The sequence below is a fragment of the Maylandia zebra genome, linkage group LG6 (genome assembly GCF_041146795.1).
Source record: "Maylandia zebra isolate NMK-2024a linkage group LG6, Mzebra_GT3a, whole genome shotgun sequence".
In the NCBI taxonomy this organism is placed as follows: Eukaryota; Metazoa; Chordata; class Actinopteri; order Cichliformes; family Cichlidae; genus Maylandia; species Maylandia zebra.
In genome coordinates this window covers 40,523,118-40,547,596 of record NC_135172.1, presented here as the reverse complement: position 1 = coordinate 40,547,596, position 24,479 = coordinate 40,523,118, and the positions used below count along the sequence as shown (strand labels likewise).

At 41.0% G+C, this 24,479-nt stretch overlaps 2 protein-coding genes and 1 long non-coding RNA gene across 3 annotated transcripts; 2 read left to right on the top strand and 1 right to left on the bottom strand.

Moving 5' to 3' along the window:
• Window positions 1-857: 857 nt before the first annotated feature.
• dgke (diacylglycerol kinase, epsilon) lies at window positions 858-10,792 on the bottom strand. Its single transcript, XM_004538793.5, has 11 exons — window positions 10,097-10,792; window positions 9,471-9,630; window positions 9,259-9,378; window positions 9,011-9,154; window positions 8,763-8,920; window positions 7,705-7,753; window positions 7,473-7,586; window positions 7,244-7,315; window positions 5,638-5,765; window positions 5,413-5,524; window positions 858-3,420 (listed from the first exon to the last, which is right to left on the bottom strand). Exons 1-11 carry the CDS (start codon window positions 10,546-10,548, stop codon window positions 3,199-3,201), a joined length of 1,731 nt encoding a protein of 576 aa, XP_004538850.1. The 5' UTR covers window positions 10,549-10,792; the 3' UTR covers window positions 858-3,198.
• Window positions 10,793-13,151: 2,359 nt separating this feature from the next.
• LOC112434943 (uncharacterized) lies at window positions 13,152-17,507 on the top strand. The gene is made up of 4 exons (XR_013099040.1): window positions 13,152-13,496; window positions 14,411-14,559; window positions 15,260-15,425; window positions 15,501-17,507. It is a non-coding gene; the product is annotated as an uncharacterized LOC112434943 (long non-coding RNA).
• A 1,671-nt stretch (window positions 17,508-19,178) lies between these two features.
• On the top strand, window positions 19,179-22,848 carry lg6h17orf67 (linkage group 6 C17orf67 homolog). The gene is made up of 4 exons (XM_004538794.2): window positions 19,179-19,353; window positions 20,442-20,542; window positions 21,792-21,911; window positions 22,635-22,848. Exons 1-3 carry the CDS (start codon window positions 19,299-19,301, stop codon window positions 21,906-21,908), a joined length of 273 nt encoding a protein of 90 aa, XP_004538851.1. The 5' UTR covers window positions 19,179-19,298; the 3' UTR covers window positions 21,909-21,911; window positions 22,635-22,848.
• The last annotated feature ends 1,631 nt before the right edge of the window (window positions 22,849-24,479 follow it).

Sequence of the window (24,479 nt, the reverse complement as noted above, 5' to 3'; positions counted from 1 at the left end):
TGCAATAACTAAGTAATATCAACAGCAACAGTGAAATGTAACAATTGAATTTCAAATGCAAGAGCTGAGCTCTAGTAATCTAATCCCAGTGATGGACAGCTGCACAGCTTCACTCAATTTGCCTTAGACTCTAAATAAATACTGTTCTGTGTCTTCATAAATAATAAACTATAAGCTATGACTTGGCAGAATTCAAAACAACAATTAATGTCACAGTCATATCTCCCAAACAAGTTCATTAGCCGCGCTAGCATCACAGGGAGTGCAGTTCCTTGAATGACCACTTGAGGCTCTATTCAAACGAGAGTGCCGTGTTCGAGTGTCCAGCTTTGCCGCAGAAGAAAACACGTTCACAGCTTGATAGAAAAAATGTGGAGGGTTTCATAACAGCTGTGCAGCGGGTGAATTTTATTAAGGCTTATAGTTTGCTTTGTTAGCGCTGTAACAGGTGGATGTCAACACAGACGGCTGTAAACAATCGCTGTCTTCTAGACTTTACCTCAGATAATCGGATTAATGCGATGGAAAATGTAGTTACACTGAGCATGTAATCTTTTCACTGCAGTTATCTTACATATAACTTAGCTTGCTGCTACAGTCCATCCAAGAAGGTTGTGCTTCACTTTTTATAACTTAATTATATTTTTTTTAATTTGTAAATAAATAACAATGATAATAATTTTTAAAAAGCATGTCATAATAAGGGCTGTTTTTTGCATGTTGCACTCATATTTAATTAATAATTTAATTCAATTTTATTTATGTAGAACCAAATCTAGATAGCAGTCGCTTCAAAACAAAGCACTATAGATTCAACAGTAAAGATCCTAAAGTGTACAGAGAAAACTGAGTGAGCAAGCACGACAACAGTGGGAAGGAAAAACTCCTTTTTAACAGGAAGAAACCTGCAGCGAGCAGCTAGGTGTATGGGGGGGGGGGAAGACAGGACAAAGAACTGCTGTGGAAGAGAGCAAGACAATGATAATAATAATACTAATAATAATTAATGATTAAATGTAACAGTATTTACACACAGAACTTGGTAATCAAGCTAAAAATGTGGCACTTCACCCTCTCATACAAATATGGCGACTTCTGGCTCAAAATAACCAAAAAGTCCAAATGCTAAAATTTAGGTGACATGACAGTACCAATGTCCATATTTTATATGTTTGGTAAGATTGAGCTAAAGTTACAGAAACGCTGGTGGAATCAGCAGTCTAATTCACGTTTATTAAATTTTAATTGAAAATATGTGTATCTGATGCAGCCATGACACCCACTGCAGCTGTATTCAGCTCCAAGCAAGGATGTTGGCATGTTGTTCCTGCTATGTTAATTATGCTAATTCTCTATAAACAAAAGTATATATCGAATTAGCATCATGCTAACATTTCTCAGGTTGTGTTTAGAGTTTGAAAACTGTAGCTGAGCCTGAGACAGACACTTAGTTTTACTGTTTTGAGTATCACATCATGATCTGAAGTGCTCTAAATCAACCAAACATTAGGATTCATTGGAGATGACTTTCTCTACAAAACTGTAGTGACTCCTACAAAAAGCAGGGTGTTTTCTCTATAAATATACTAGAAGCATGATGCTAGCGTGGCTAAGGACCTAGTGGCTTTAAAACCCTGTCACATTTAAGCAGAATTCAGTGCAACACAGACAGCTCTGGTAAACATGGATGACAAGGTAAAAGTTCAAGCAGGTGTCCTTGAGCGACAACATTCGCCAAACAAATAGAGGGCGATGAAACCATGCGGTTTGGTTATGTGCCAGGGAGGTGCATATTTTGAAAGCAGTAGGCATCGCGCGGCAAAACTCGTATCCCTGTTCAGCCTTCGGAGCAGCTCCGGGTTCAAAACGAAGCACAAACTAACAGCTACAGACATTCCTGATATGACTCCGAGCAGCAGACCACCTCAAACAGCAAAACACAGAAACACAAAAGTCCTCCTGCAGAAATTCTGCTGAGTACAGAATAAACAGGAATTAGTATTTCACCTGAACATTACATGGATACGTACATGCGTGTAATGATCCTAATATATATGAAGACCACTCTATTATCCTGTCTACAGAAATACTGTCTTAAGTGGGCCACCTTGTGGTGACTTTTGGGTTAATGGGAGCATAATCTCAACAGCAGCTATTACGACGATCGGCAGTAACATCAAAGGTCAACATCCTGGGCAGTTTAAGGTACTTATCAGTGTAAATGCCAAAAAGTGCAACACAAAATATGTAAACAGGAGCAAAACAGAGGAAAAACAACGGTTCAAAATGAAGGCAAAATGGACCCACTAAACTACGTCTACTTGGCAGTACTTCCCAAACAGGCCTCAGCAACTCTGGCTATTTCCTGTAGCTCATACAGGAATGTCAACCATAGTTTATACACTTTAACGTATTATAATTTAACAGTTTGGCAAATGGCAGTGCACTTTAACGTAAACACTGATGTCTGCTGATTGATAACACACTGCGGTTTTATCAGAGTCCATGCCCCATCGAGTCCACACATTTCAAAGCCTGTGTGACTAAAAACCTGCCAGCAGTGTGATGATGAGGATCCTCAAAGATGATAACACATTTGACACATGAGCCACTGGGGCCTGCCAGCAAACGCAGGTCTTTCACTTTTTGTGCTTTTTGTGAAATACAAAATTTGTGGGAAATAAAGCATCAACCAGACAGCGCAACCTGCTGTTCTCTCAACAAACACAACGTCATCACCTGCTGTTGATTTAAACATGGCTTTTAGGGGTCGGTTAAACCTGGGCAACCTGTTAGAATGGCTCACCGATACCTGCAGGGCAGCACGGAGAATTCAATTGTAAATACAGAGTAATAAATACAGTATCGTCGTCTATAGATTATCTATGGCACGGAGGATCAGTGCAATTAAAGAGCAATCTGTCCAAGGAGAGACTGCCTGAGCTCTGAGTTAAAAGGGGAGTGTGTAGATAAAAGACCGAAGAAACAATTCACGCCAGCTCAGTAACAAACTAATCTTTCTCCGTCTGTGAGCTCTCTGAAAAGATTCTAAATTAAAACGTCTGTTCTAATCATCACGATGTGACTACAAAGACCTCGGAGGAGGAAGACTAATGCAAAGGAGGGAATAATGCAAACTAGGCAGAAATAAGTAACGAGGATAACAAGAGCTTCACGTCACACGATGTTTGCGGCGGGTCACGCTCGAGCAGACGCCGGCCCCGCCGCCCTGGGTGAGTCGTGAGGAGTTGGGCTCTCCGTCTCAGAGGCGCTGGTTTCATCGTCATCATCGTCCGTCTGCTCTGCGCTGTGGTACAGCATAAAAGCCTGGGTCTTATGGGTGATGGTGATGGTGCAGGGACCCTGCGCCCACGGCTCTCCATCCACCTGCATGGGCATCGTGGAGCTCTTCAGAACCAGCTGGAGATGGAAGAGCAGCGCACAATGAAAAAATGTTAGCTAAATCATACATAGGCCTATAGGTTAGCTTAGGCCAATCATTCACAGTCTAAATAGCGATCAAGTATACATACTGGTGCAACAGTGGGTGCTCATGCTAAACACGACCAAATTTTTAAATCTATGTATATAAAAGTGATCACTGTTTCAGGTTTTTTTTCTACTATTGGCTCTGTAGATGACCATATATAGCACACAGGCACACAGCTCCAGATGTGAACACAGATGTACAAACCTTCTGTTTAGGAGAGACAGCCAATCAGAAGAAAGTTGACTTATAGGGAGACATGTATAAGATAAATAAGACTTATTTTGAACTGTGATTAATGCAAAGCTACTCCAGTAGAATCCAATAATACAAATGTGTAGCTCAGACAAGGTTTACTTTATTACCTTTAATAATAACAACTCAACGTGAGACTAAAATCAGTAACTTTCATCTTTGTTCTTTTTTATTTGTTGTGTTTTTTTTCCTTTAACAACTTTATTTCAGATCAGATTGGCAACAGTCCAGTTTAAAGCTTTCCTCGCCATTAACAGCCTGTTTTTTAAATCAGTATTTATTTTTTATATGAAAGATTTTATATGTATTCTCTTATTTTTATTTTTTTTTGGAAGGTATGTGTAAGTGCCACCCTAAAGTACCTTCAGAGTCCACCAGGGGGCTTCAGAGCAAGCTTAGGCAAACACTGGATTTGGCCATTAATAGCAGTATTTTAAGCTTTATTTCTAATTCTTCTGATTGAAGCCTGTGAGAGCAAACAAAACAAAAAATGTTACTGATATAGATTATTTTTCTTCTCATCTATAACTCTGTTCCTCCATTACCTACACCCTCAGTTAGCAGCGATGCTTTTAAAATGTATTTAGTTAAATATGTGAGATATTCAAATACCAGTAAAATGAGTTTGTTGTTGTGGGTGCACTCTGGAAGCAAAGTCAAATCCACACGCAGGTGCGCCTTTGCAGTTTTTACAAAATGATGTTTGAAAGTAGCTGCTGTAATCTTAAGGCTTTACACAGCAGGCGTGTAAAATCTGTGCAGTGCTGGAGCCATTTATTCTTTTTTTCCTTTTTTTTTTGTTCTTGGTTTACTTTTTATCTTGGGTTATTTACAAGGTTTATTTTTAGGTTAATAATTGCTTAATTTTTTGTTTTGTATCTTTGTAAGTCAGACAGGAAGAACTGTAAGGACATTTTCTGTAAGTAAAAGGACTAGTATAGGACCAGCATGCACTGGGGTGGGCCTGTGGTTTTTTCCAGAGCTGGAGAAGCAGCAGGAAACAACATAAAATGGATCTTTGTTTGTTGCTTGCCAAACTGGATAAATAAACCGTAAAAGTTTTGGACATTGGACTTTTTTTTGCCTGCGTACAAAATATCACCACAGTTACAATATTTATGTAGTTAAATATGTGAGGTATTCAAATACCAGTAAAATGAGTTTGTTGTTGTGGGTACGCTCTGGCAGCAAAGGCAAATCCACACGCAGGTGTGTGCATTTATAGTTTTTACAAAATGATGTTTGAAAGTAGCTGCTGTAATCTTAAGGCTTTACACACCAGGTGTGTGAAATCTGTGCGAATATTTCCTGTGTTACAAAAAATGCACAAGATTAATTATTCTCAACTTACTCCCTGATATCATGAAATATGTTCAAAAGCATGCATCAGGGTATCTATTCTGCAATAACGCATTGCTTTTTCACTACATGCTTGGTGTGTGAAGGCCTTAATTAACAGTGAATTTTTTAATGAACGCTCTTTATGTCACAATGTAAAAGGAGAATGAATGAAGGTGAAATCAATCGAGGGTAAATGGACACATGCAGGAGCTCAGTAACAAAAGCCTAATCAGATTAGTCACAATTAGATTGGATTGAGGCGAATGGCAGTGAAAAGTAATTACTGTCGTTCTGCGTGGCCAGTAAATGAGGTAAACAGGAAGCCTTACTCTGACAGTGTGAGCCTGTCCCAGCCGTACAGGGTTGGCCAGCTTGACCTGGATCTGCGCACAGTGGAAGGAGCCAAATACACCCACCACCTCCAACAGGCCATCATCCAGCCTGCAGAGACAGGAAATAGCATGTTTACTTTCCATAGTACCGGTAACCTGAAGCAGTCGGTGCCAGATGGACCGTTTATATTTTCCTGACCAATATGCTCTTAAATGACCTACCGGGTAGGGGGGCACGGTTCATCTCCCATACCCTCCCACAGCCTGCAGCCTCCGCCCCAGTAGCCGATGTTACAGACTATGATGCCCTCCAAACTGGGAAGCTTCACCCTTTCCCCATCCAGTTCCAGCTGTGGCAGGAACACATGCAAACACACATAAATGTTTCACAAATTTTTATGTGTTATAAAAACATTTTTTAATAAGGATCTCTCTTACAATGTCTTATATTAAACAGCTGTAGCTACGATACACACTGATCAAGACATTTGTCAGTAAAACCACCTCAAAATGGGCAAATATGTCTGAAAACGTTGATCAAAACATAGAAAACATCAACCAGGTAAGAAAAATGAGACAGTGCAGACTATAAAATATCTAATTTGTTTTTACACATTAAATAAACAAATTAATTAGATTAGCATTATTACTGGCAGCACTGGAAACAAGGCTCTTACTAAAGTTAAAATAAACATCTTTACACCTGCAAAGCTGAGTAATTAACACTTCTTGATTCCGAAATGTTGAAACCTATAATTGAAAAGCTGTCAGGTTGTTTTTTTAACCTTTGCACTTTCATTAAAGTGTAATCAAGACAAGTGTGAATTTTTATTAAAGCTTGGCTACATAACAGCACCAAAAACATCTAAACACCCATTCAGCAAACTGTACGGGATCTGATAAAGAACTGGATTACTGCACAGCGTCTTTGGGCTCTGTGACAGGAGACTCTGACTAATCGCAAGTGAGCAGAGGACTGAAGGATTCAAATCCTGTGTGAAGATAATTATTTCTAAAGTAAATTCACATGTTTGTATTTTGGAACTTTCTTTTCATGTCTCATCAGAAGCTTTTGGATCGACTTGGCAACACTGGGACCAGTCGGCTTATATACAGACGCTGTTTTAATTTTAATTTGGATATCTGCCGATACCGATATGAATCCGATATCGTGTTTTTTAATCAATAAAACAGTTTTTTTTATATATATTGCTGCATTTTGTATAAGATCATACTCAAGTTTAAATAAACAACAACACTAAAACTATTCTGTTATACCTGTATGTAAAAAAAACACAACTGCACCCAAAATATTTCATAGTTCAGCAAAACTGATCAATCTAATAAATTTAAACCTGCTCTATCCTCCCTATTCTGGTATTTTAAAGAGTCCTTAGCAGAAATATTAAGCAACCTAACTAACAGGGTTGCAAACTCCCAGCAAAAAAAACAAAAAACAAATACACACAGCCGCTCTATCACGTGAGCACACTGCTCCGACATGCTACGGTTATGAGCCGAGTTACGCCATGTCGCAAGTTTTGTGAGGTGCTTTTTTGATATTTAATGGATCGGATTACATTTTTTTATTTCTCTCCGATATCCGATCCAGTAATTTACGCCAGTATCGGACCGATACGTAATATCGGATCGGTCCATCTCTAGATGAGACACTGGTTTCTCTGCCCCCTGCTGAAGTCACAGGACAACCAATTCACATTTATAGAGAAAGCTTGATATGGCAGTGACTTACAGTGACTCGGATTCTCTTTATGAGCTTAAAACAAAATTTGCATAATGCTTCATCACGTGCACAAGTCCACCGTACCTCGATCCTCTTATCCAGATCTTTACATTCCTGCACTAAACAATCTCTGGTGCCATACAGGAAGTACACAGCCTGTGGGAAGAGGAAAGTACTCATTACTACAAAATGAAGCTGCATCTTTATGTCTCTACAAAAAAACAACAAAAATAACAAAAACAGTTACAGGATTAAGAGGTTTTTGCATTCATATTTAAACCCTGAGCCTGCTTTGTTTATTCAAATTACGGACCTTGTTGATGATGCGGCTGGAGAAGAAGGAGGGCGTTTTCTCACGGTGTGCATGGAAACTGAGCGCCATCAGAGCGTCGGGCCCCACAGAGAAGTAGTTGTTCATGGACAGAACCTGAGGAGGAAATCCAGCGTCTGCTTTATAGTACAGCTGAGTGCTTCCGCGGGTCAGGCATTGACATGTCACGAAAGACATCGGTGTTCATCAATCAGCACAGAGAGAAAAAACTCACCTTTGGTTTACGAAAGTAGACGCCTTTTGATGCTACCTGGACTTTCCATCTGAAAATAATCATGAAGGTGTTTAGCGGAATGAAAACAAACACAAACGGGTCAAAACGTTGGATTTCAGGAATCAAAGTTTTATTTCTATTTGGACTATTTACATTTCCTCACGTCTCAGTACTCATGCTGACTGTAATAACATTACACAGCTCTAAATTTTTAAGCGTAAATGATAAAACATAAATGTCCTTTTCATTTGTAATTCACATGCTTTTGAAAGTGCAGCTTGTGACATCAGATCACAAGTGGAAAACATTAAATCCAATGTAAACAACCATGAGGACACAATGTGACCCAGCCACTCAAACCACTTCTCGAGGTCAAGTGAGACGCATTTGACCACATCTGATTTACTGGGTAACATGTTTCAGCTTGGGGCCTTCTGTAGGGTCGTCATCAGGTGGCTGTAGCTCATGTTCAGTCAGTGGTGTGGGCTTGTAGTCATTTACACTGCAAATCAGATGTGGAAGTTTTTTCATATTCAGCAACGGTTGCTGGAGTTCTGACCTTTTCGTACTTTACCCTCTCACCCAAGTACCTCTGGAAGGAGGCTAAATTGTGCCAGAAACCGAGGTTTAAGTTTTCTACGAGAATAACAAACGCTGTACCCCTTGATTTATGACCTTAGTAAATACTTTCCTGATGAGTTCATGGTTATGGTTAAAGGTATGGATCCTATTCAACTCAAAAAGGACAATAAAGTAGGGTACATCTTAGGGGTTAGCTAGTGGATGATCATGATGTTGATGATCGACAATGGTCAAAGTGACTCACCAATTAATTTCCTAATATAGAAAGAAAATGTAAACACTAGCCGTCAACTAGAAGACACATCTGACCGCTTTTGTATAGATATAGTCGCCAAAGACACAGGACACAGGGTGTTTTAATTCCCCAAATACCTAAGAGACTACAGTTTTAAAAAGACTGGTGAACCTGATCAGTCTGTTCAGGCATTTCTGACTGATCCTGAGGAGTACCTGTCATCAGTATCAACACCGCTCACCTGTCCATTTTCACCACTTCAGCATCGAGGATGTTACGGAGAACCTGCTCCACGGGGATCTCTCCAGCATAGCCAGCTCCCCAGCCTAAAGTGTTAGAGAGGTCATTTCCTGTCCCCAGAGGCAGGATGGTCACCCTGGGGATGAACTGGTCCTGGCCCTGACAAAAGAAAGTAGAAAAGTGTCAAAGCGAAGAAGTAATGTGTAAAAGAAAGATCGCTCTTTTTTCTTGAGCGCAGAGACGTCTCACCTTTAGCTTCATAGCATCGATGGCATCGAGCACCCATCCCACTGTGCCATCACCTCCACACACCAGCACCTGGACACTGCCGGGGGGGAGGAGGGTGCACAGCTGGAGGGCTTTGGAAGGAGTCAGCTGAGATAAGTCAAACACCTGGAGGTGAAGCAGAAAACAAGATTAGTTCCAGGATCTGAAAAAGAGCAATGACAAAGTTTGCTCTCACTGAGACAAAAGATGCAGGCGAGCTGCAAGCTGACCTGCACCGGGTTGAGGAGGGTGCGAAACTCCCCCAGCAGCACCTCCCCCATGTTGTTCCCACTACGCGTGTTAGCCAAGACCAACACTGGAGTCCAGCCGCTGCCACAGGAAGAGCCGAGCTACAAGATACAAGCAGAAAACGCATTTTTAAAACATCTCCGGAGCACCCGACGTAGGAGCACTATGACGAGGCCAGTCGTGACTTCAACACCTTGCTGTACTCGTCGGGGTGCCTGCGGCGCAGCTTGTTGACACGGTAGAGGTAGTGAGGGGGGATGATGAGGTTGTGGAACTCGCCCAAGTCGCACACGTCTCCATCCGTCAAGCTCTCCATGCAGTCATCGTGCACTGTGGTCTGGCACCACACACACCTGAAGGAGGAGCAGGGGGAGCGAAACTATAAGAAAGGTGATGAAGCACATAAAAAGAAATACTGCCAATGAAAAGAAGACCCTGAACTGCTCACAAAGCGGGGGATGAGTGTCATGCTGAGGTGGGGTCTTTTAAGATTGAAATTTGCTATGTTGAACAGCAGCAGGAGCCCATTAGAGGTGGTTCCGTTATTACATGTAAACCCTAAAGTCATGTTGAGTCGTGAGAAAACCCAGATTTAAAATTCTAAAGAAGAATATATCGATGTGATTAAAAACCAATCTACAAATATAAAAAAGACTAAATAACCACAGTAAAGAGTGAGGTCTTTTATCATCCAGCTCTAACTCAGGAAACTTGATCATTTTTCTTTTAACTCGTGGGTGTAAAAAGAGGCTTTTGGTTGCAGAAACACGGCTGCACATCTGTTGCATCCCTTCAGCGGTTCTCGTCCAGCTACGCTACCTGATGTCGCAGAGCTTCGGCTGGGTCCCACACTGCTGCTTGCATACAGCACAGTAACTGGCCAGAGGCACATTTCCGCGGACCCAGCGATGCTCCATGGCTCCTTCGGGGCTGGAGGGGGCCATGATCTCCTTGCAGGACAGGCTGCGGTCGGCCCGGCGCAGGCACTGCTCGTCGGCGCACACGCCGCAGCAGTCGCAGAAAGCGCCTTGCAGGATGTGCTGGGAGCACACGCAGCAGTAGGTGGGCTTGTTGAACAGGTCGGTGTAGTGCCAGCCGTGCTTGCTCTTGCGAAAGAAATCCTTCATGTGCGATTTCCTCTTGGAGCGTTGTGCGCTGCACCACAGCGTGATGATGACCGGAACCACGACGGCCACGGAGGTCCAGAACAGTAGAGTCCACTCCTCCCGGGAGCCGCAGTCGTCCTGCGCCTCGTCCCCTTTTCCGCACATCGCTGCGGGACCGTGGCGAGACGCTAACGAGCGGAAATCAGTAGAAGGCAGATAAACGGCACCTAAAGGAGACCGGACACGCTCCACAGCTCCACGCGACGCTCATGATCACAAACACTAGCCGGAAGCTGGTTCTGAATCCAGCTAAAATATATTTTCACGTATAGGAAGGTGTAAACAAGAGGACAGAGATATGACGTTAAAACCACGAGCCACCTCCTGATAGAGCATCAGCAGAGAGTTTTCACATGACAAGATGATCAACCCACGGAGGAAAAAACGTCATGACTTACATACTGCTGGGTAATTTCAGTAATAATGATTCAGCAAACTAAACGCTTATAATAGATGGCACGAAGCACAATGTAGGCCTACAATATTTGTAAAATGTTTAAAGTTTTATATTATAGAAGTATTTATCATATTTAAGGAAGCAGGGTGGTTTTCGTGGTTAGCACTGTTGCAAGAAGGTCCTGGGTTTGAATCCAGCATCTCTGTGTGGAGTTCTCCCCGTGTCTGTGTGGGTTCTCTCCGGCTTCCTTCCACAGTCCAAAGACATGCAGTTAGTGGGGTTAGGTTCACTGGTGGTTCTAAAATTGGTCGTAGGTGTGAAGGTGAGTGTTAGTGGTCGTCGGTGTTTGCCCTGTGAGGCTGATGACCTGTTCACTCAGTAAATGTATTGTGTTTCATTTCACCACTGGCCATCCTCATGCTCTTGGTCAGCTGTGTTTGGCATTATAAGGTTAACAGTACTTTAAGAGGAACTGGGATCCCTGAGGGGTGAGACTATTTTCCGTTTCCGTTGGAATGTGAGCGAACACGGAAGTAACTGAAAGTCGACATCTCACAATTCAAATTTCATCTCTGATTCAGCTGCCCCGGCTTGCTAGCAGCTGGTTATCAGCACGCATGCGCCTTGCGAGTGCAGAGCGCATTAGATAATCGCGTCGAGAGAACAGAAAGCTCTCTGGGTCCCGGGAATTAATCAGAGCAGTGACATTATGAGGCCGTAATAAGTCCACGTGGTTATTAGGACACGTGCATTAAGTTAAACGTGCAAAGGGAGTCGCGAGGAAATGGTAACAATGACGCACAATGACGTATTCCATCGAACGTCACCGGAGGCACTCCTGTACAGCAGCTAAATAAATATTAAGGGTTAGATTAGGATGACCAGACTTCAGCAAACTAAATGTAGGCAGGGGAGAGAGAGTGTGGGACACTTTACCCGTGATGCTCAGAGATATTTGAAACTAACACAAAAGTTGGATTTCGGGGACAGAATCGATTTATTTCTCTCTGAGAATAACGTTTAACATTGTTCATAACTGTATTTTAGCTGCTGGTTTATTGAGTTTCGTTAGGATGCATCTGTTTGTATGCTACGGGCGCACCCGTGACACTCAAATAACTGATTTAACAAAAAAAAGAAAGAAAAGAAAATAGGAAACCCTGATCCATAATTCTGCGAGAATCACATTCAATCGGCTCAATCCAGTTTCTAGAGATTTCCCATATTTTCTGCAATTGCACTTCCTTTTCTTTGTGGCAGTTTTTTTTAAATGAAATTTTAAAAAAAACCCTCTTAACTTTGCTGTGATTCAGATTTTTTATTTAGCGCAGACATCGTATAAGGTTAAGCTGCAGGGGTAACTTAACATGGAACACCGTCCGAATGTGTGTGACAAAGGATAATGAATAACAACCCTGCTGAGAACGGCTAGACTGCTACTTCACCTTAATTAGTGACTATTCAGTCATATCACTGGTGTTTTGGAGAGTAAAAATTAGAAATGCAAAGTGGAAAAACTGAACGAGAAAAAGGCAGAACATGCCGACTGGTCTCCAAATGGGTTAGACGGTAGAAACAGCGGATCCTCCACTTCCCATGATGCCGTCTTTCACATGTCCGGTCATCGTGGTTATTTCCTCTGACTCGCCTGCTGCGCCACACAGTACAGACTCTATTCACAGGTCAAGCAAAGTGACGTTTCAGTGTACTTTGTGTGGAATATTCTTTAAAAAAAACGCGTTTATTTAATAATGTTGTCTTACACTCAGAAAAATTATGGTTCTTAAATGGTTCTTCAGATGTCTTCATGGTTCTTTAAAAAACCATCATACGTCAAAGAACCTTTTTATTTTGTGGATGGTTCTTCAGCTATAACAAATGGTTCTTTAAAGAACAAAAGGTTCTTCATCTTTAGCAATCTAAGTTTGATGGTGTAAATGGCATAAATATTTATTCACTATAATGAGGCTGTGAATTATACTGTGTGTTTTCTTTGTGTGCATGTGTGTGCGAAGGGGGAGGGCCGGATACCTGGCAATTACCCTTTAAGAGAAGATGGTAGGAAACTGAATATTCAAATAAAAGTTAGAAATATTTGCAAACAGTAGACACAATACACACATTCAAATACTGTACTTTAGTTTTAAATTTTAATAAAGCATTACTATTTTCTACTCCAAGGCATTACTTTTGAGATTATTATATATTTTTGAAAATATAGCATAATGATAATACTAGTTATTGTAAACTTTACAAACCACCCAGCAATATGTAAAGTCAAATTATAAAATACAAGTAAATAACAATTGCAGAACAGAATGTCAGTGTAATGGACACAGACTTCGTTTTGACAAAGCACACTGCTTAGGTAAATGATCTGAGTAGTTGTTCATCACTGATCAATTTGTTAATATGTGTTTCGAGCCAAATAAATGACAGGGAGAGAGAGAGTGACGTCAGAACACGTCATACTATAACCTCCCGGGAGCGGACGGAGGGGGTCAGTCGTTGAGATGCGCATGCGCAGACGGAGTGTGCGACCGGCGGGCCTTGACCTTTCGGGAAAAAAAACTCATGGACGGTGACAGCGAAACGGATAACAGTCTTCAGTACCTGCTGGACTTTGAAGCTGTGGATTCTGGGATTGTTAGAAAAGGTAAAACATTTTCATTAAAACCTTATTACGGTTTTATTTTTGTTACTCGTCATTGTAGCTTGCTGTTAATGTTGTGCTAACAGTAGCGATTAGCTAGATACGTTAGCCGTTGAGGTCAGCGCAATTTAGTATCTAACTGTTTTCCTAACAAAACCACTGTTATAATTAAGTGAAGCTGCTCCCAGCTAATTTGAACCTTTGGCTTCTAAAATATGTGGTTCAATTGCGTGCTGCGTACATAACCCAATGTCAGCAAGACCGAAATTAAAATTTAATATATTATTAAAGTCACTAAAATGGCGCCTGAAGCCTGTTGTGATGTGAGCTCTGTGTCTGCTCTAGAAACTCTGAAATTCTGTAGATCTCAGCCGTACATTAAATACTCACATGAACCTCTACTTTGAGTTCTGTATGAGCTGTATAAAATGCAGCTATGCATAAGAGTTTTGAATGAATAATTAGATTAGATGACTCTTTATTGTCTAATCTAATTATATACAAATGAATAGAAATGTGACATGAGAAGGTGTGTCTTTGACTGTTCCTGCATAACTTAGTTTCGGACTAGTTGACAAGTTATGCTCCGGTCATTTGATGTTTCCAAGATAGATGTTCTTTTGTAATATAGTTAAATTTTTTTGTATATCTCATTTATCCACCATCATACATTAAGCTAAGAAGAGGTCGTTATACTAACAAGAGGTATCAACGCTGGGCCAAAGTTCAGCACATGGTTAAAGTTTGTAATCCAGCCAGGGTGTAAATATCACTCAGCAGCCAGAGCTGAAGCAGGTAGCATCAACACATAAATCTACTCTACCCGGCTTAAATCACAAGAGCACCTCTAACCAAAAAGCTGTAGATTTTTCTTGTTTGCACAAATTAATCCAGATTCACATTAATTGTGTTCACAGCTCCAACAAAATGAGGAATAGGAGGGGGAGAAACACAATTAGGTTGAATTACAATTGGATGGAAGGCGAGGACAAGGAGAAGGAAGCTTAGGATGAGGAGGAAGAGAAGCAGCAGGAGCATCTTTAGGGATCCCTATGATGTCATTGAGGTTTGTTTCATTAATATGGTCCTCTCACAAAGAAAGATGACTTGTTTTAGTTCACCTACTTCCTGTATTAAATAGTGATGTGCAAAACGTTGTGAAAAACCATGGAGCAGGCACGTATAGGGCATCTGCAGGTAAATGAACATCAAATCTCTAAGACAGACTGAAATCTGTATATTTATCACCCTTATGATAAAACCCATGTCAGCCATTGGTTTATGGACTTTGTATTTTGAAGCCTCAACACTTTCTTTATTGCTGTTGCTATGTTGGGACCATATTAGGATGAGGGATCAGAATCTGGAGTCATGCACACTATTGTTTCATTTAGTGTGTATCCATAAGATTCGTACAGCAGATCCAAGTTGTGCCTTGAAAACAGGAAAGTCGTCTGCATAGAGGAGAACTGTAATAGCAGGCTTGTACAAAGTGAAGCTTTGTGCTCTCGTTTTACTTCTGTCACCCTGTTTTGATGCAGAATTCACTTGAAATCAGGCAAGAACTGGACTTATTTTTTATAATGTGTTCTTGTGAATTGATTGTGTATCGCATATGTTTGATTTGACTTTCTGCAAGACAACAGTCGTCCACTGGCCAAAAAAGTTTTCCAAATACCTCCACTTGATCTAGCCTGCATTTAGAAAAGAATAGCAAAAAAATCTGCACCTCCTGCTTCAGATGCAATTTGTGTTTCTGTGTTCAGAGGCAGCGGCGAGAGGGGAGATCTCGGCTCATCCAGCTGGAGAGCCTGACCAGGAGGAGTGGAACATTAACTCAGCTCTTCCAGGGCACCTGGGCAGACTCGGCTGTTGGCATCGGCGAGGGATGACGTGAACGCCAAACTGGAGTCCATCACAGGTCAACTGCAGGTATGCGAGTCAGACCTTCTGAGGAGGGTTTCACTTTTCTCTTCTTTATAATTGACTCTTTTCTCTCTCTTTCAGCTCCTTGTCTCAGAGTGGGAGGGATTTGAAGCACAAAGGGAGGAACTTGTCGTTTGTTTGGCTGATATGGATGTCCGCCTGAGTGAGGTTGACCAGCTGACAGGAAACGCCAGTGAAAAACTGAAACAACTGCAGGTGTGGGTTTGTTTTGATATGACATATACAGGGAGTGCAGAATTATTAGGCAAGTTGTATTTTTGAGGAATAATGTTATTATTGAACAACAACCATGTTCTCAATGAACCCAAAAAACTCATTAATATCAAAGCTGAATGTTTTTGGAAGTAGTTTTAGTTTGTTTTTAGTTTTAGCTGTTTTAGGGGGATATCTGTGTGTGCAGGTGACTATTACTGTGCATAATTATTAGGCAACTTAACAAAAAACAAATATATACCCATTTCAATTATTTATTTTTACCAGTGAAACCAATATAACATCTCCACATTCACAAATATACATTTCTGACATTCAAAAACAAAACAAAAACAAATCAGCGACCAATATAGCCACCTTTCTTTGCAAGGACACTCAAAAGCCTGCCATCCATGGATTCTGTCAGTGTTTTGATCTGTTCACCATCAACATTGCGTGCAGCAGCAACCACAGCCTCCCAGACACTGTTCAGAGAGGTGTACTGTTTTCCCTCCTTGTAAATCTCACATTTGATGATGGACCACAGGTTCTCAATGGGGTTCAGATCAGGTGAACAAGGAGGCCATGTCATTAGTTTTTCTTCTTTTATACCCTTTCTTGCCAGCCACGCTGTGGAGTACTTGGACGCGTGTGATGGAGCATTGTCCTGCATGAAAATCATGTTTTTCTTGAAGGATGCAGACTTCTTCCTGTACCACTGCTTGAAGAAGGTGTCTTCCAGAAACTGGCAGTAGGACTGGGAGTTGAGCTTGACTCCATCCTCAACCCGAAAAGGCCCCACAAGCTCCTCTTTGATGATACCAGCCCAAACCAGTACTCCACCTCCACCTTGCTGGCGTCTGAGTCGGACTGGAGCTCTCTGCCCTTTACCAATCCAGCCACGGGCCCATCCATCTGGCCCATCAAGACTCACTCTCATTTCATCAGTCCATAAAACCTTAGTCAGTCTTGAGATATTTCTTGGCCCAGTCTTGATGTTTCAGCTTGTGTGTCTTGTTCAGTGGTGGTCGTCTTTCAGCCTTGGCCATGTCTCTGAGTATTGCACACCTTGTGCTTTTGGGCACTCCAGTGATGTTGCAGCTCTGAAATATGGCCAAACTGGTGGCAAGTGGCATCTTGGCAGCTGCACGCTTGACTTTTCTCAGTTCATGGGCAGTTATTTGGCGCCTTGGTTTTTCCACACGCTTCTTGCGACCCTGTTGACTATTTTGAATGAAACGCTTGATTGTTCGATGATCACGCTTCAGAAGCTTTGCAATTTTGAGACTGCTGCATCCCTCTGCAAGATATCTCACTATTTTTGACTTTTCTGAGCCTGTCAAGTCCTTCTTTTGACCCATTTTGCCAAAGGAAAGGACGTTGCCTAATAATTATGCACACCTGATATAGGGTGTTGATGTCATTAGACCACACCCCTTCTCATTACAGAGATGCACATCACCTAATATGCTTAATTGGTAGTTGGCTTTCGAGCCTATACAGCTTGGAGTAAGACAACATGTATGAAGAGGATGATGTGGACTAAATACTCATTTGCCTAATAATTCTGCACTCCCTGTATTTGATATGAAACATACGTCAGAGACATTATCCTAAACTGGACTAACAAAGGACCATGAGTACAACATGAAATGTACATTACATAGCGTAATGCTAAAGTTCATTGATCATTTTAATCATAAACTTGTTGAAATATTGTTACTGAACATGCAAACATCTGCTGATGAAAATGTGTTGATTTATTGGTCTGTTATGAAGCTATTGCTATTTCTAATGTGTTTTATCACTTTCTGATGTTTTATTAATTAAACAATACATGTATTGTTGTGTTATCTGTAGCTATAGTATTCATATATATATTTATTTATAGTATAGCAAATATATTTAATTATTACTGTTTAAAACACTAATATGTGACATGTATTAGTAGTGATGTTGTGCTGAGGGTTAAAATGCCTTTTTGTCTTTTGGTATACTACAAAATGACAATAAACCATTAATATATGTCTATGCTGTGCTCGTATTTATTTTACCCTACTCAAATTCAATTTATGATGCATTTTATTTTGAAAGATTTAAAATGGTTCTTTAAAGAACCACTCAAAAAAGGTTCTTTAAAATGGTTCTTTTAAAGAACCATTTGAAGGACCTTTTTAAAAATGGTTCTTTAAAGAACCATTTTTAAAAAGGTTCTTTGAAAAACCATTAAAGGTGCCCCAAAGAACCATTTCTTGATGGTTCTGTGGGGCACCTTTAAAGGTTCTTCAATGAACCACTGAAAGAAATGGTTCTTCAAAGAACCATTGTTTGAAAGGTTCTTTGTGGCACCAAAAAAGGTTCTTCTATGGCATCAGTCTAAAGAACCACTTTTGGTTCCAGTTGGCACCTTTATTTTTCTGAGTGTACAAACATTTTTTTTTGTAAGAAAAAAGGCAGAAAGAAAGGGGAAAATAAAACGTAGTTAACAGACGGATACATGTAAATATTACATTATGAATGGGGTGCACAGCTGGTATGACATAAAAATATAAGAGCATCTAAAAACAAGACTATAACTATGCATATGACTATGCTTGCAGCACCATCTAGTGGACAGACTTTTACCTGCAACCTAACCTAACACCTACGTTTAATACATTGAAATAGACTTATTCTGCTTTTCCTTGTTTTTACATCTTTGCGGTTCCTAGGACTGCGTTCTTCTGGACAGAGAGCTCGGATGTTGTTCCTGGGATCTGCTGAAGCCACTAGCCCAGCTTGGGGGTCACTGCACTGAGCACTCCGATTACCACTGGGACCACTGTTGCCTTCACCCTCCACATCTTCTCCAGCTCTCTCTCCGTCCTTGGTACTTCTGCTATGGTCGTTTTCCTCTGCTTGTCCACTACTACTATGTCCGGTTGGTTAGCCATCACCAGTTTGTCTGTCTGTATCTGTGAGCTAGACCCCAGCCTCTATGATCTTGTGCTCAGAGCTTGTTCCTGTGCTGCCGTGATTAGTGCCTCTGTGCTGTCTTTCAGAGCAGCCACTGGTAGGATTGTTTTGCTTTTGTTTATAGCCTGGATCTTGTTTGTCCCATACAGCTGACGTGCCTCATCTCTACAGGTATTTGGTGGTTTCAGACTGCTTTTTCTACTTTTTGCTCTATATGATGTCACTGAGAGGATACAGAAGCTCCGCCCAGCTGGCGTGCAAATCTTCTGTTTACATGGATCAACTGATCATAACAAATTTGTCTTAAAGGGGGAGGATCTAAAGCAGCTTGTTTCAGAAAGAGGAGGAACTGATGGGGTCTACAAAAAGCTCAGCATACGATAATATGGATAATTTTTAACACTCAATCATGCAAAACGACACTGTTAGGGTACAATAATAAAAATAAGGAGCTGTAAATTAGTTAGTTATTCACAGGAACTGTTCACCTTTAAAGCATTAATTGGTAAACTATATATCTTTACATGTGCTAATGTGTCACTAATATTTACAGTTTATTTGAAACCTTGGTAGTCTGAGGCAGTGTGTTGTGGCCAGAGTCAAGGAGGAAGCAGAGGAGGAGGAGGATCTCCTCTTTTCACCCCCTCTGGACTCTGGTCAGGACCTCAGAGTTGAGAGGGCTCAGGCAGGAAAAGGGCGAAAAAGAAAAAGATGAAGAAGCTGGTGGTGTTTTTGCTTTGCGTGGTCCTGCTGACCATTTACACAGGTAGGAAATTCTCAGGGAATTGACACATGGAGGACAGTGACCTGTCACATCAGAACACCTTTTCAGGTGCTCTGCGTCTTGTTTTTTGCAATTGTGAGGGAGCTGGTGTAGTTATATCCTTAGACGTTGAAGAGTAATGCATACCATTGTGGTAAGAATAGGTTATTTTAAGGGTAGTTTGCTGCACCTTCCTTTTGTTGTGGTAGAAATATTTACATAGATGTGCAGAAGATCTTTATTTGTATTTTTAGCCCAATCTTTTTGAAACACTGTTGTATTTTATAACAATTGACTTTTGGCCTGATTTAAGCCAGAAGACTTTCATGTCATCAGGATGGTTTATTTTTGTGGCAATCCACAGGTGGACGTACACCGTGAGTATTTTTGCCACGTTTCTCTGAGGCTCCAGGCAGCACCAGCAGCTCAGGCCTGTGTTGACAGAGTTTCACAGCAGCTCCCTGTGGCAGGAGAGGAACAGAAAGCCTGCTGGGGTAACATGCTGCATGGGCTCGACTCCCTGGGGAGCGAGGGGGCTGAATGGGCACTTTGTTACCTTCCACCAAATACCCTGCTTCCTAATGCAGGCCCGGGCTTAGAGAGAGAGGGAGACAGAGAGCCCTCACTGGTGTGTGTGTGTGTGTGTGTGTGTGTGTGTGTGTGTGTGTGTGTGTGTGTGCCTGCCACTGGGGAATAAACAGCCTCACATAGACACTAGCTAAATAGATCAGGCCAGCCACAGCTCACGAGCAGCAAATAGTGTGAGAGTTTTATTTATGGGCCTGAGTACAGCTTTCAGTGAGAGGAATGCTATTCTTATTGACCACAACTTAGCTGCCAAGAAAACAGATGTCACAAACAAGATATCTCAGGCAGAGGTTAAATTCAAAGCAGGCAGTTTTAGTTCCTGAGTCTAAGAATAAGCAAAAACAGAGAAAGCTGCCAAAACACAAACACTGACTCACATCTACAAGGCAAGAGCAAAACAGTCTTATCCTAACCTGCTAAACCTTCTTCTACAGCACCGAAAGAAGTCAACGTAAGTAAACGTTTACTTCCAAACTCTTATCTTTACATTTTTTTCCCTTTAGATGCAAACCCCATAATCAAGGAGAGCGTAGCTAAGCAGCTGCTCCGTACCAAGAGGCAGGACCGGCCAATGAAGGCTGGCTACCCCGATGAGCCAATGAGGGTAAGGTCCACTCAGAGCAAAGAGCACAGTTAGTATATTGGAAAAAGCACAGATTTAACCAAGAGTATTGAACCTCTTCAGCTCTGTTGCCACAGTTTGTGCTGTCCTGTTTGTCAGCAGGATAAAAGCCGAACATTGCAACACAGTGTAAGTGCTGCAAGCAATTTAAATTTTGGTTTTTCTGGTAAATTTGAGTCCTGCTCATGTCACTCGTCCATATAATGAATTCATTCTGTGTGTGTTTTAAAGCTTTTAGTTATAGTGTTTAATCACATTTATGCGGGTTAAACAGTTTTAAGTTGAAGATATAAAGCATAAGCAAATCTGTCTTATCACTTTGTTTCTAGACCAGTCAGCACTGACTCAGGTGAGGAGCTTTGCAAAGGCAGTATTTTTAAAACATTCATAGACCTTCAGAGAACATTTAAAGCGTGTTACAATATTTTATAAAACATTTATTATTATTATTGTTTATAGTCTGCTTAGAGATGGTAAACGTTAAAGCTTTGTGAGTGTTTTTATGAATGAATTTTTAGAATTTTTGTACATTGCAAATACTTTTGAGTTCACCTCATTTTATTAGTCTTTGTTTGTTTAGTGTAATTTAGTGACTCTTCCTGCGTTAAATCACATGCAAAATTAAAATAAGGTCAAAAAAGGTCAAGTGGGACAAGAAAAATATATATGTTAAAAAAAATTAAAATAAGGTAAAAAAACAAACAAATGAAAATTAAATAAAATATAACAAATAAATACAATATAATTCCATCTATTGTATAATTAAAGGGAATTTTACCTAGGATCATTTTTCAGAATATATTCTATGTGTATATTTATAATAAACTGTGTCATTACATATTATTTAATACATATGGTACCTGTAAAAGAAAAACAACAAAAACCTTTGACCCTTTCTCTGTGGGACAAAGAGAGCACGGACACAAAGGTCCGAGTCACCTAATCTAATTTACAGGTTACAGCTGAGACTCTGAGCTTGTCGGTTCCTGTCAGTACCTGAGCTTCTTAAAGTAATCTCTCTGAAAGCACGTGCACTGCTTTTATTACATCCCCCAGCTCTGTACAGGACACGTGATATCACCCTCGGTTTACTCATCTCTGTCATTTTATGTTGTGCTGTGTTTCAGTTTGCAAAATGAGCTCCAGCATTTTTCTTTCGTTGTTTCTTTCAGTGTGCACTCATCTGTCTTTTGGTTCGTCTTATTCAATGATGTCAATCTTCTCCCTGCAGGAGCATCTGCTCCACATGCAGGCTCTGGATCGGAGGGCCCGGGAGACCAACTTGGAGCACTGGCTGAACCCTCACTGCTACCCACGCTGCGACAGAAACTATGGACACCCGGTTTAAAAGGTGGCAAAAGTCGCCCGAAGTCTCAACTTTCACTTCTAACCCCAACTGCAAACTATTCATGAGTGACTACAGCACAGTGCATCTACACAGCAACAGACCCCTCAGTTTTCATCTCAGTCACCTTTTTAGACACCTTTTATTCCCTGATGGCTAAAGCCCTTGTCTCTTTTGAACTGAATGACTTGTTTCTGTATTGGAAGTTTGTCTCTGCTGTTGTGTTAGTGCTCTTCCTGTTTTTTGCGATTTTATCAAGACTGTTTGGCACAACAGGAAACCTCAGAAAGCTGTGAGAAAATATCTCACAGCCAGGGCTCTTTTCTTTGAACACTATTAGTTTTCTTGCTTAACTCTTTTCAAAAGTCAAACTGGCTCACTATCAGTGGTTAAGAATGACAAAATCAGGCTTATTCGCCAGTTCTGAGTTAAATTGTGATAACGCCAAAGTGTCACTTTGACATGAAAGAGGATCTGAGTTCCCTGTGATAAAGTTTCAGTTAAGGGTGAAGTGATGTCCATGTGGTTTGGTCATAAAGATAGTAAACCAAGTTTGGTGGCCTGCTTGAATCTAAAACTATACCTGAATATTAGATGTTAATATGAATATTAAGACTGATTTGTGCCTCACTTCACAGTACATATGGATTTAAGGGGATATAGAATTATTATTTTTTAACTACACTGACAAACTTGTTTTTAATCTGAATTTGTTTTCTCTCTCTGCAGTAAAAGGCCTGCTGTGACTGACTGACCGTGGACTGAAGCTGGAGTCTCTTTTCTCATTATCTTTCAATCTAATGACCAAAATATGCATGTGTTGTATTATTTCTAGAGTGAATTCTTTGTAATTTGCTCCTTTACGCCTTTATTTCTGTAGCTGCACAGACTGAAATTTGTTAATGAATAGAATAAAATAAAATAAATCATAAGCTCCAATAAAGTTGTATTTATTTATTTGAATAAGAGCGAGACTGCAGACCTGCATGCAGATCTTAATCATTTCCTTTTTTCTGAAGACAGTCGACTGGATTCTGGTTTCAGTGACATAAAAGTTTTAGCGCCTCAAGTTATTTGCATATTAGATGGCGTTTTTTTCTCTGCTTAACACCTTGAAGCGGAGGCAGGCCAGAATGTTTTTTCCTTAGCCGTGTTCGTGCGTCTAAACGCCCCCTTCACACACCTTTCCCCCCGTCCTCACGCTTTGCTTTACAAAAGCTCTAAGAAACATTTTATTTCGTTTTTGGGGAAATGAAACAAACACGAAGGATTTTGCTGTTCTGATAAAGTATATTTGTGTGATAATTACCGGATTTCAAACTTGGATAAACTGGCTGACCAGATGCATAAAACTAAATGTGGGACAAAACGTGCGCGCGCAAGACGGCAGTCCACACTTGTAGCTGACAGAAAATTGAACACAAGCAAACGTTGAAGGTGCACCATCGTTCACCTGACGCAGGGCGAAGGGAGGCGCACGCCGTGAACAGGTCACCACTGTGACACCTCAGAATGACCAGTTAACCTAACGCGCATGTCCTCGGGCTTTGAGAGAACACAAACTCCACAGACAGTCGTTCAGAAAGTTTGAACCCACATCAGCCACTGCACCACCCGCATCATGTGGAGGACATATACAGGCCTGCTGTATTCGCCCCCAGTCTGTTTACGTACAGAAATTACGAATGAAGCTAAAGAGGGTTTGTTTTTGTCATATTTTTATAGGCGACATATGTATGTTTTATTATTATTTTATTCTAAAAACCGATAAAATTGATTGTTAATGACCTCACCCGTTTTCCTGTCTGACCGCGTCGCTCCTGATTTTACGCCACACACGTGCGGTGATTGAAGCGCTCCAATCTGTACAGTATGAACGCCGTAGAACCCGCGATCGGTCCACATGTGAGTAGGCCTGTGTCGCGGATGAATAAAGCAGAGCCCCGCTTTATATTGCTGTGAAATGTGTGCACCTGCATGCGGAACAATTTACCCGTTTCTCATTTTTCACCGCACTCTGAGGCTGTTGTCTGAGGCCTGTCCTGGCGCAATCGCATACACAGAAAATATCATGAAATCAATCAAAAACATTAAAAATGTGTTTGCTTTTAAATATACCTTGAATAAAAATGGAATAATTATTGGAATGACTGTCTGCATTTGGTCATTTCAATCGTTTTCTTTTTCTTTTTTTAATAATAAAACTAAGCGGTCATGCAGCCATGTAGAGTCACGACGCATACAAAAATTAAACAATGAAAGCAGATTCACGGACTTTTATTGACCAGAGGGGGGAGAAATTTGTGCTGTTGCAACTCTGGAGGGAGAATCATGTAGGCCTCCCGCAGGACTGTGCGAGCCGGGCTGGGTGATGAGCCCGAGGCCTTTAACTTTTGGCGCAACTTTGCAGAAATTTCAATAAATAAATAAATATTAAACAACGCGTTGAAATCAAGAGATATTATTATATGTGGGGAATATAAAACTAAGCCCGGCGGTTAAGTCGTTTGTCGGGTCTAATTGATGGATCTAAGCGGAACCCGGAGGGCTGACGATGGTTTAAAAACAACACAA